This window comes from Hemitrygon akajei, chromosome 7 (assembly GCF_048418815.1).
Source record: "Hemitrygon akajei chromosome 7, sHemAka1.3, whole genome shotgun sequence".
Taxonomy (NCBI): Eukaryota; Metazoa; Chordata; class Chondrichthyes; order Myliobatiformes; family Dasyatidae; genus Hemitrygon; species Hemitrygon akajei.
This window is the reverse complement of record NC_133130.1, coordinates 65,582,242-65,594,520: the sequence shown is the minus strand read 5'-3', so window position 1 is coordinate 65,594,520 and position 12,279 is coordinate 65,582,242. Positions and strand designations below refer to the sequence as shown.

The 12,279-nt window shown below is 37.3% G+C and overlaps 1 protein-coding gene across 11 annotated transcripts in view; it reads right to left on the bottom strand.

Moving 5' to 3' along the window:
• Positions 1-12,279, bottom strand: part of sanbr (SANT and BTB domain regulator of CSR) — a 73,314-nt gene that overhangs the window by 21,412 nt on the left and 39,623 nt on the right. For all 11 annotated transcript variants that reach the window (XM_073051067.1, XM_073051068.1, XM_073051075.1 and 8 more), the window contains 3 exons: positions 9,470-9,622; positions 6,293-6,438; positions 1,111-1,210 (listed from right to left, as the gene is read on the bottom strand). In XM_073051067.1, the coding sequence (XP_072907168.1) occupies positions 1,111-1,210; positions 6,293-6,438; positions 9,470-9,622 (399 nt within the window). The remainder of the gene's footprint in view (positions 1-1,110; positions 1,211-6,292; positions 6,439-9,469; positions 9,623-12,279) is intronic.

The window sequence follows — 12,279 nt, the reverse complement described above, 5'->3', positions numbered from 1 at the left end:
GTTGGTTCTGCGTACTAAATAAGAATTAGAAGTCAAAGCCAATTTCAGTCTCTAAGTGTTAAAAATTAGTTTATTAAAATGTGAATTAATTCACACTAGAGCAAAATAACCTTGCATTTCCATTGTAGATTTGGAGAGTCACTGATTTGAAACATATTCCCAACAGAATTGTTCTTTCAATAAACTTTTTTACTACTACTCAGTCTTGTCCTAAATGCTATTCTCTCATCCCAAAGAAGGAAAAATTGCTGAAACACAACAGAGGAATGGTTAGGAGGTTATAGATTCAATGCTTATTTATTAAGACACAGGAGAAGGCCATTTGGACCATCAGGTCGATGCCAACTGCGAAAAACTCATTGTTTTTCTTATTTCCCTATAACCTTGCAACTTATTCTCTCTCATATGCTCATCAATTATTTGTCGATTCTAATGCCAGTTATCTACACCAAGGTTGATTTACAGTTGCTAATTAACTCACCAGAAAACAAGAGTAACCAATGCAACACCATACAACACTATAGACAAAGTGTAAATGCCTGGCAGGCAGCACCCAAAGCCAGGATCAAACCTGGGTCCATCGGGCATTGAGGCAGTAGTACTAATTGCTGTACCATCACGTGATTCTCATTACTAATGGGAATTTGTATTTCATTTATTGAAATAAAGCACAATTCCAGTGTTAATGGCTGTCACATGACAGATAGCCAACACAAAATGTTTGATTGAAAATATCCCAATTAATAGTTCCAACATGCTCTAGTGGAAAGGTTACTAAACGTTCAATTAAACGTTCAATGGCCAAAATCATACCTTCTGTAAATATCACCATATCACGTTTTGTAATCATCTATTTGCTGTTTGTCTTTTTTGCTAAATAATACATAGAAATTTTTAAAATACTGAAACAAAAGTACTTTACGAAATCTTGAGAACATGCTACATATAATATTAAAGTATTATATAACAAAGGATTCTTGTAAAATGAATGTCATAAACTGTCATGAATACAGTATGTCATAAACAATTTCAAACATAAAATATTACACTTTTAAAATACCAATTTTTCATCAATCAGAAAAGCTACTGTTCATCATTGCAAATACTTACAGATGTGACATCCCCAATTTTCTGTCCCCTCCATGAATTGGGTTCTACTAAGATTTCAGAATCTAAATCCTTCTCTTCAGAAAGATTTGTAATTCCATTACTGCAAAAAAAATCTGATTGAATTTTTTATAATAGAAACAATCTATTTTTAAAAAGCACAATGTGTAACTACCAATCACACAGATTATTCTAGGAGAAATTTCAAGAAATCAATTTACTAGAAATGTAACATTAATTTAATATTATTGTTATTGGACCAAAATAGTTCAGTATTGAAACTGAGAGATAGGTAGCTGCACTACTATGTACCTATTGCTGTACTGCAGTGGTAATATTTAAGTACAATCACAATGCAAAAAAAATGTGGAGGTAAATCACAGTATTCACAGCAAGGACACCCCACTGCACTAAACTGAATAAGTTTAGAACAGATCTTATACTTCAAGCATAGTTATCTTGATAGATAGTTAGCCATCAATATCAGAATGTTTCTGAAGGAACAAAAGCAGAATTAGGCCATTCAGCGCATCGAGCCTGCTTTGTCATTCGATTATGGCTGATCTGTTATTCCCTCACAAGTCTATTCTTCTGCTTTCTCCCTATAATTTTTGGCATCTTTACAAGTCAAGAATCAATCAACTAACACTTCAAATATAAATGACTGTCTCTACAACTGTTGCAATGAATTCCATACATTACCACTCTTTGGCAAAAAAATTTCTCCTCATTTCTGTTCTAAATGGATGTCCTTTGTATTTTAATCCTATGCCCTCTGGTCTATCTCCCAATACAGGAAACATCCTTTTCACATCTACTCTATATACGTCTTTCAATATTCATTAGGTCTCAGTGAGATCCCCTCTCATTTGGTTCCTTCTAAACTCCAGTGAGTATAGACCGAGACCATTCAAACACTGGTATGTGAACCCTTTCGTCACCAAAATCATTCTTGTAAACCTCCTCTGAACTCTCACCAATGTCAACACATGTTTTCTTAGACACGGGGCTCAAAACTGCTCACAGTACTCCAAATGTGGTATGATAAAGCTATGAATCTCTGCTTTACATCCTTGCTTTTATATTCCAGTCATCTTGAAATGAATGCTAACATTGCACTTGCCTTGCTTATCACCAACTCAGCTTGTACATTGAGACCTCATATCTCTCACTCAATCATTATCATCAAGCCGATCCTGATATGAAGAGAAATGAGTACGGTCTAAAGCCATTGACATCCATCCAAGTGTGGTCACACCAAGACTCTATGCATCCTCTAAGACTTGTTTACTGCTGTATTCAAATTCTCTTGTAATAAAGATTAATACGCTGCTTGTCATCCTAAATCATATATTGCAACTATATGTTAACTTCGTGATTGGTGCATGAGAACCTGTTGCCCTCCAAAAATCAATACTACTCAATTACTCACCATTTTGAAAGAGTTCTGCTTTTCTATTTAGTGCACATTTCCCCCACACTAAACTCCATTTGTTACATTCTTGCCCATCCCATGTTTTCGTCCACATTCACTTGAAGCTTTTTTTGCATCCAACTCTCTACTCACAATCTCTAAATCAGTATCATTTCCCAAACATATTTGATTCTTCAACTTAATAATTGATATCAACTGTGAATTGCTGGGTCTCAAGCACTGATCCCTGGGGTATTCCACTAGTCACAGCCCACCATCCTTAGAAAATACATTGATTCAGATTTTAATTTTCCAATTCGCAATCCATATCAATACTCCCAATTCCACATGCACTAACGTTGCTAATTAATAAATGTGGTTCCTTATTGAAAGTTTTTCATAAATCTGACATTGGCTCCCTTCATCTTTTCTATGTAGAAGTCATCTGGGACTACAAATATGTGGGAACTCAGCTGGACAAGAGACTGGACTGGACTGAAAACACAAGGGACAGAGCCAACTGTATTTCCTGAGGATTCTCCGATCATTCAATGTCTGCGGTACTATGCTGCAGATGTTCTATGACTCAGTGATGGCTAGTATTCTATTCAATGCTGTAGTCTGCTGGGGCAGCAGGGTGAAGGGTCTGATGCCAAGAAGATCACTAAGCTCAAGAAAGTTGGTTTTGTTCTGGGGGTGGAACTGGATTCCCTGGTGGCTGTATCTGAGAGGAGGATGCTGCAGAAGCTACAGAGCGTTATAAGCAATCCCTCTAGCACCCCCCCCCCCATTGAGAAATTGGACAAACAGAGGAGCACCTTTAGTAACAGACTGATTCCACCAAGGTGACCCACTGAATGCCACAAGAGGGCCTTTCTCCCTGTGGCTACAAGACTCTACAACTCCTCCTCAAGTATACAAGTATCTGGTTCCATTGCACATCTGTATTTTGCACTATTACTTTTTAATACACATTTTGTATTCTTTTTCGTACCTCAATGCTTACATTTTATATTTTAAAGTACATATTTCTGATTGAGCAACCTTGCAACAACAATTTCCTTTGGGATAAATAAAGTTTTATCTTATTAATCAGTACTGCAATGTACTGGATACTCTCTCCACAATTAGAAGCATCTCTATCCTCATGCTTTTACTGCCTTTTCCTTTAACACCCTGTGTCTCCTCCAACCACTAATCTCCTTGAATCTTCCATTGATATCTTTAGCCATCTTGATTCAATTACCATAAAGTACTCATAAATGCTTCACTGGAAATTGTACATCTATTGGACATCTACACTGAACTCATGGAAGACTGGTTGGTATATTAAAATCATGCAATAGGAAGTATGTGTCCTTTTAAAAATTCACATACCCATATTTCTTTTTAAAAACTACCCAAACAGCAATTACACTCTCTTAACATCAGCAGCCTCATAGACAATTTGCATTTGTGCTTTGTATCTCCATGGATATTAGTTTTAATTGCTACACTACTTTGCTGCTGAGGTATGAGTATAAACAGTAGCAATAATAACCTACTTCTCTGAAAATTTTACTTTCAGCAAATAAAAATACCAAGATGCTGGAAAGGTAAACAAAAGAAAATGCTGGAAACACCCAGCACATGAAGCAATATCTACAGAAGGAGAGGTAGAAACAAACAAAACTTTGGAATAATTTGAGCTGTGTTATTACAAATTAAACGTCTGACTATTATTAAATATGTTTTCATATTATTTGGAATCTACATTACAACCATTCAAATTGCTACCATTGAATAGATGCCAAAATGAGTTACTGTGATAGATTTCCATTCAGGATGTTAAAATAGTATAAATAGATTAAATGTGAACATTAAGTGAGATAATATCTTACATGAACACAACTGAACTGCAACATCACCACAAATAGTACAAATTATCTTAAATAGAATGAACAAACAGAATGATAGACAGGATTCTCATGAACCTCTTAATGCCTGGACATAAACGTAGGAGTACGATTAGCAAGTTGGTGGATGACACAAAAGTTGGTGGTGGCCTGGATAGTGAGTATGGTTGTCTAAAGCTATGGCAGGATAATACACAAGATGGAAAGTTGAGTAGAGGGTCAGCAGGTGGAATTTAATCCCAACTAGTGTGAAGTGATGCATGTTGGAATGCCAAATAAAGGTAGGATATATACAGTAAGCAGTAGGGTGTTAGGGAATATTAATGAACAGGTGTCCCAAGGGTTCACATCCATAGTTCCCCAGAAGTGACAACACAGGCAGATAAGCTGAAAACACATGGCATGTTTACCTTCATAGGTCAGGGCATAGAATACAAAAACTGGGATGCTGCAACTTCACAAAAACAACATAGATCACACTTGGGAGCACTGCATGTATTCCTGGTCAACACACTGTAGGAAGAATGTGATTACACAGGAAAGAGTGCAGAGGAGATTCATCAGAATGTGGCTTGAATTGGAAGACTCATAACTCCCTGGAATGAAGGAGGTTTAGAGCTGATCTGATAGAGGGGTATATAATTATAAGAGGCATGGATAGGGTGGATACTCTCAACCACTTGAATTGCTTAGAGATAGTAAGCTATGGGCCAAGGGTCAGGTGATGGGATTAATACAGAAGGGTACCTACATGAATAAATTGGGTCAAATAATCACTTTCCAAGCCATATAATTTTTTAATTCTACATGGTAGGGTTATCAAAAACAAGAGGGAATAAGTTTAAAGCACCAGAATGGCATTTTCTTAGAAATTTCAGGGATTTATTATTTTTTTTAAAAAATACATTAACACTGAATAGTTGAATCCAGTAACTATCTGCCAGAGGTAGTAGAGTAAGATATAATCACCATTTGAGAAATTTAGATAGGCATGATACAGGAGTTCCCAACCTGGGGTCCACAGTCCCATCCAATGGTAGGGATCCTTGGCATTTGAGCAATCAGTTTTTAAATAGCATCAGTTGAGTGCGTTTGTGTTCAAAAAGCAGTGATTTTTGTCACTGATAGTTGACAAGGAATAGGCAGTAGGACAATTCAGAACTGTTTTCCTCACAGCAGTTTCAAGCATTCAGGCTTAGAGATGCCAGAAATGCTTGGCAGAGAAAAATGAAATGACTTCACTACTTCAAAAAATTAGGAACTACAAAATTATTAAAATCATCTTGAATGTTACAATGAGCATGAAGATTTGGAGGATGGAGTCTTCAATAGCATTACATAAAGGCAGTCCACTACTTGTATTAGGTGTGTGCACTGATTTTGTTCATTGCATACACAGGATGAATTCCTCCGTTGATTACTATTAGGAACTAATACAGTTTTATAGTACTGTAGTACTATTGGTAGTGTTGTAATTTGTTCTGTATTTCATTTAAATACACAATTTGAAAATCAGTTTATTTTTTTTATATATCTTTTTAACTATTAACATGGGAAGTGGGCTAACTGGGGCAGCCACTTAGTTGACCCAAAATGTACTGGTCCTGATGTGTCCCAATTAACCAGAATCCACTATAATCAGATTTAGTTTTTAAACTTCAGTGTTTATAATCCTTATTGTAAAGAGCAAACATGAATTATCTATAACACAAAAAAATCTGCAGATGCCAAAATCCAAAACAATGTATGCAAAATACTGGAGGAACTCAGCAGGTTAGGCAGCATCTATGGAAAAGAGTAAACAGTCAACATTTCAGGCCGAGACCTTTTATCAGGACTCCGAAATTATCTGAATGAATGATCAAATAAAAATTACCTTTCTTCTGTTTTACAGAATGGCACACAGACAACATCCTTGTGCTGTAGTACATCACAATAAACTTGTCCAATTGATAATGAAGTAAGTTTACCACTCTGAAGATGATGAATTAATTTGACTACATGATCCTGAAGTTTACAACCCTAAACAAAACACATTTTTAAAAGAGAGAAGATCAAATGTCATGTTTTAGTTTGGTCAATTTCCACTTAAAATTGTAATTTATTATTCACAAAACAAAAGGGAAAAAGAAACAAAAGGGAGCTATTATTTCCTTGTACATTGCTCCAATGTGTTATCAATTTGTTGAAATGATGAATAGTATTTGTTAAAAGCATACAGATTGTTGCAGGTAGCTGTTTTTGTTCTGAAACATTAACCATTTCTCACATCATAATAGCTGCTTAAGCATCTGCAGAACAATATTTTTTATTTCAAATAGCTGCCCTAGTTTTTGCTATGAGGAAATATAAATGTTAAAAATGTATTGTCTTTCTGAGCATCTGTTAAATATTGATTTTTATTTGAAACCACTGTTTTCAAACTATCTTTCTCTGAGAAAACTCTGAGAAAGCTTTTGTTAAATAAAGACACCCACTGTATACTGCAAACTAAAAATATTTCGATTATAAGGGTCTTCCAGGCATTAGACTTTACATTTGCTACTCCAATATTTCAAAACAGAAATGATAATGGGTGACAAAGCTCAAAATAGTAAAAATACACTACATCTGTTTTTAACAAATGATAATTTTATAAGCATATGGTAGCATTTCCCGGATTTATATGAAGAAATGCACTGTTTAACTTAACTGAGAGAACAAGGGGGATAAGGAAAATAACTGACCCGCAAATTACACAATGATTGGAAAATAGTGAACACATCATTGTACTCATTTAGGAGTAACACAAGAAAAGCAAAGAATCAAAGATGTGGGGCATAAAAATAAATTCAGCAACACAAGGAAAAATCTTCTGTCAAGATAAGTGAACAGAAAAGTTGGCAAAGGAAACAAACAAGCTCACCAGCAAGAAACCTTCTAAAACACAATGCTTAGAGGTTAAAAAAATTGCATAAGGCTACAGATTGGGTGTATTTACATATAAAGACTCATGAATAAGTGTAGATCAAAGCAAAATTTGAAAGTGCTTAGCAGATTTATTTATTTAGTAATACAGTGTGGAGTAGACCCTTCCAACCCTTCGAGACACACGGCTCCCGCAACTCCGATTAACCCTAACCTAATCATGGGACAATTTACAATTACGAATTAACCTACCTGCTACGTCTTTGGACTATAGGAGGAAAACAGAGCACTCGGGCAAAACCCACAAATTCCACGGGGAAAACGTACAAAGACTCCTTGCAGAATTACATCAGAATTGAACTCTTAACTCTGGAATGTCCCAAGCTGTAATAGCATCGCACTAATTGCTACGCTACCATGGTGCCCATTATTGGGGTTTACTGCAATATTTTAATAGATATTTTGATAGGAGAATAAACGCGGCCACTACAGCAGGGATGATTCCTGGAGAACTTGGCTCAACTACGCAGACAGTAACAGAAACCCTCAGGACTATTTTAAATGAGTGGCTCTGGTACTGGCCCACCTTTCCCTGTCTGTCCTTTGCATTTCAATACCATCCACAAGATTTAAATAGCTTAAGCAATAACCTCCTCATTCAAAGAGATTTGGCAAGCCCATCGCTAAAGCAATTGAAAGCTTACTGTGACTCTGGGAGACAGGCAGCTAAGCAGTTCAAATCCATTCATTCAAATAAAAATAAATGAAAGACTTGTATAGAAGATGAATAAAATTAATTCGGCTATCGGTTAATAGAGGTAGCCGCTAATTTGAGATAACTCTTAAAGAACAAAAACTAATTTAAAAATTGATGGAATTCCTTTCATTTATTTGGGACACCATGCCATTTATTTGGGGCAGGAGAACTAGCAGCAGTTCAGTGTAGTTGTGTGGCTGTTAGATGCTACAGCGTGCTTAGAGCAAACAGATTTTCATTAGCATCATTTGCATGTGTTTGTATTCAAAGCAGTAAGACAATTCAGAACTGTTTTCCATACTGTGGTTTCAAGCATTCAGGCTTGGAGAAGTCAGAAATGGCTAGGAATGAAAATGAAATGATTTCATGACTTAAGAAATTAAGAACCAAGAAGAATTTGAAGTTATCAACAATTATCTTGAATGTTACACTGAAAATGAAGATTTGGAGGATGCAATTGTTGATAACATTGTATGAAGGCAGTCCGTTAGGTGACTGTGCTGATTTTGTTCAATACGTACACTGGATGAATTCTTTCGTCAACAACTATTTGAATCTAATGTACAGTTTAATAGTATTGTAGTGCTATTGGCAGTGTTCTAATTTGTTTTGTTTTTCAGTTAACTACATAATTTGTTACTCAGTTTATCTTTTTTATACCTTTATAACTATTTTCATGAAACTTCAGCTAATTGCAGTAACCACTTAATTGGCATCCATAGTACTTCTCAATGAATGGCCCTCAACTGAATCCACATAAATGAAATTGTAGTTATGGCTATAAATCCAGAACTACCAAATGCATCAGATCAATTGAAGTTGGAAGTTGAAAACTCTGGGAAATTACTGCTACCAATGCATCCTGGCTGTCAGTAGCACTGTCACATTTAAAGTGGTGGCACTGTGAATTTTATTGAGCTCTTGGTTGATAGAGAAATGTTTCTAAAGGAAACATCTAGCACATTCATTTGTACAGGCGTACAAAAATAATGGATGAAGTTTCCAGCTGGTGAGAAACCACAGGTATTTGAAAAGATTCAAAAACATGGAATACTTCCAGTAGAAGAGAGAGGGCACAGTAGTAGTCCAAGTGATTTGAAGGGTTAGAAAGACGTGAATTTATTTGGTTGCAAATAATGATGAGACGCTTATGTGGCTTGCTGAAGAATAAAATGCTTAACTACAGTAAACTATCTGAACAGATGGCATTGCAAACCATTGAAGAAAAAAAACAGGGTCACATTAAGCTTTTTCAAAAAGTCAGCATATTCAGAGCTGACTTCTTGCCTCCCTTCTCTACTGTAAATTACCAAGGGCTCAATATATTTTAGAATGCTCCTTTATTAATACATACTGATTAGCAATTTTTTGTTCAGTTTTCATGCTTACTGTATTTGCTTGAAGAGGATCAAACCGTAGGACCTTCTGCTTGCAACAGGGATAAAACCCAAAGCCAGGAGTAGACAACTGATTGCCCGTGGGAAGATATATCACTTGTTCTGGATGGTAGCGGCAGTGAGAGAGTTCAGTGCATGGAAAGACCTAAAACAAATTAAAATAGAGCAGTAATAAATAAATGTATCTTGTATTACAGGTGTGAAAAAAGTATTTAATGATAAATTGCTTAATTTTCTGCTTTAGTAATTGGTCTTTTTAATTTATGCCAGTTGTTACTGTTGCAATATGTGTTAATATACAAAAACACACATTTCACCAAAGTAAGCATTTTTAAAATACCAGTCTTTACTTATGGGAGAATTTATAGCCACCTACATACAAAAAAGATTATAAAGATTAAATACTCCATCACATTCTAAATGAATTAAACAGAAAACAGGAGGAAGGCAGCAAAAAGGAAATTATAGACCAGTTAGCCTGACCTCAGTGGTAGGAAAAATGTTGGAGTCAATTGTTAAGGATGAGGTGATGGAGTACTTGGTGACACAGGACAAGACAGTACAAAGTCAGCATGGTTTCCTTCAGGGAAAATCCTGCCTGACAAACCTGTTGGAATTCTTTGAGGAGATTACAAGTAGGATAGATAAAGGGGATACAGTTGATTTTGTATATCTGGACTTTCAGAAGGCCTTTGACAAGGTGCCACACATGAGGCTGCTTAACAAGTTAAGCACATATGGTATTACAGTAAAGTTACTAACATGGTTAAAACATTAGCTGATTGGTAGGAGGAAGTGAGTGGGAATAAAAGGATCCTTTTATGTTTGGCTGCCAGTACCCAGTGGTGTTCCGCAGGGGGTCAGTGTTGGAACCGCTTCTTTTTATATAAATGATTTAGATGTTGGAATAGATGGCTTTCTTGCCAAGTTTGCAGATGATATGAAGATTGGTGGAGGGGTTGGTAGTGTTGAGGAAACAGGTAGGATGCAGAAGGACTTGGACAACTTAGAATGGGCAAGAAAGTGACAAATGGAATACAATATTGGAAAATGCATGGTCATGGACTTTGGTAGTAGAAATACACGTGCAGACTATTTTCTAAATTGGGAGAAAATCCAGGGACCTGAGATGCAGAGGGACTTGGGAGTCCTTGTACAGAATACCCTGAAGGTTAACTTGCAGGTACGGTGGTCAGGAAGGCAAATGCCATGTTAACATTCATTTCAAGAGGTCTGGAATACAAGAGCAAGGATGTAATGCTGAGGCTTTATAAGGCACTGGTGAGGGTTCATCTTGAGTTTTGTGAACACTTTTGGGCCCCTCATCTTAGAAAAGATGTGCTGGCATTGGAGAGGGTCCAGAGGAGGTTCACAAGGATGATTCCGGGAATGAAAGGGATATCATATGATACAATATCATAGTAACGTTTGTTGACTCTGGGTCTGTACTCACTGGAATTCAGAAGGATGAGGGGGGGGGATCTCATTGAAACTTTTTGAATGTTGAAAGGCCTAGACAGGGTAGATGTGGAAAGGATGTTTCCCATGGTGGGAGAGTCTAGGATGAGAGGGCATAGCCTCAGGATAGAGGGGCAACCTTTCAAAACAGAGAAACATAGAAAACCTACAGCACAATACAGGCCCTTTGGCCCACAAAGTTCTGCCGAACATGTCCCTACCTTAGAAATTACTAGGGTTACCCATAGCCCTCTATTTTTCTAAGCTCCACGAACCTATCCAAAAGTCTCTTAAGAGACCCTATCATATCCGCCTCCACCACCATTGCCAGCAGCCCATTCCATGCACTCACCACTCTCTGCGTAAAAAACTTACCCCTGACATCTCCTCTGTATCTACTCCCCAGCACCTTAAACCTGTGCCCTCTTGTGGCAGCCATTTCAGCCCTGGGAAAAGCCTCTGACTATCCACACGATCAATGCCTCTCATCATCTTATACACCTCTCATCTTCCTTCGCTCCAAGGAGAAAAAGCCGAGTTCACTCAACCTGTTTTCAGAAGGCATGCTCCCCAATCCAGGCAACATCCTTGTAAATCTCCTCTGCACCCTTTCTATGGCTTCCACATCCTTCCTGTAGTGAGGCGACCAGAACTGAGCACAGTACTCTAAGTGGGGTCTGACCAGGCTCCTATATAGCTGCAACATTACCTCTCGGCTCTTATATTCAGTTCCACGATTGATGAAGGCCAATACACCGTACGCCTTCTTAACCACAAAGTCAACCTGTGCAGCTCCTTTGAACGTCCTATGGACTCGGACCCCAAGATCCTTCTGATCCTCCACACTGCCAAAGTCTTACCATTAATACTATATTCTGCTATCATATTTGACCTACCAAAATGATCCACTTCACACTTATCTGGGTTGAACTCCATCTGCCACTTCTCAGCCCAGTTTTGCATCTTAAATCAATGTCCCACTGTAACCTCTGACAGCCCTCCACACTACCCACAACACCTCCAACCTTTGTGTCATCAGCAAACTTACTAACCCATCCCTCCACTTCCTCATGCAGGTCATTTATAAAAATCACAAAGAGTAAGGGTCCCAGACCAGATCCCTGAGGCACACCATAGGTCACTGACTTCTAAACAAAATATGACCTGTCTACAACTACTCTTTGCCTTCTGTGGGCAAGCCAGTTCTGGATCCACAAAGCAATATGGCAGAGCAGACTCAATGGGCCAGATGGCCTAATGCTGCTCTTATGTCTTATGGAAAACATTATGCTACTTCTCATCTTTGCAAATGTCTAACATATTAAGCAATATGACCAACACAAT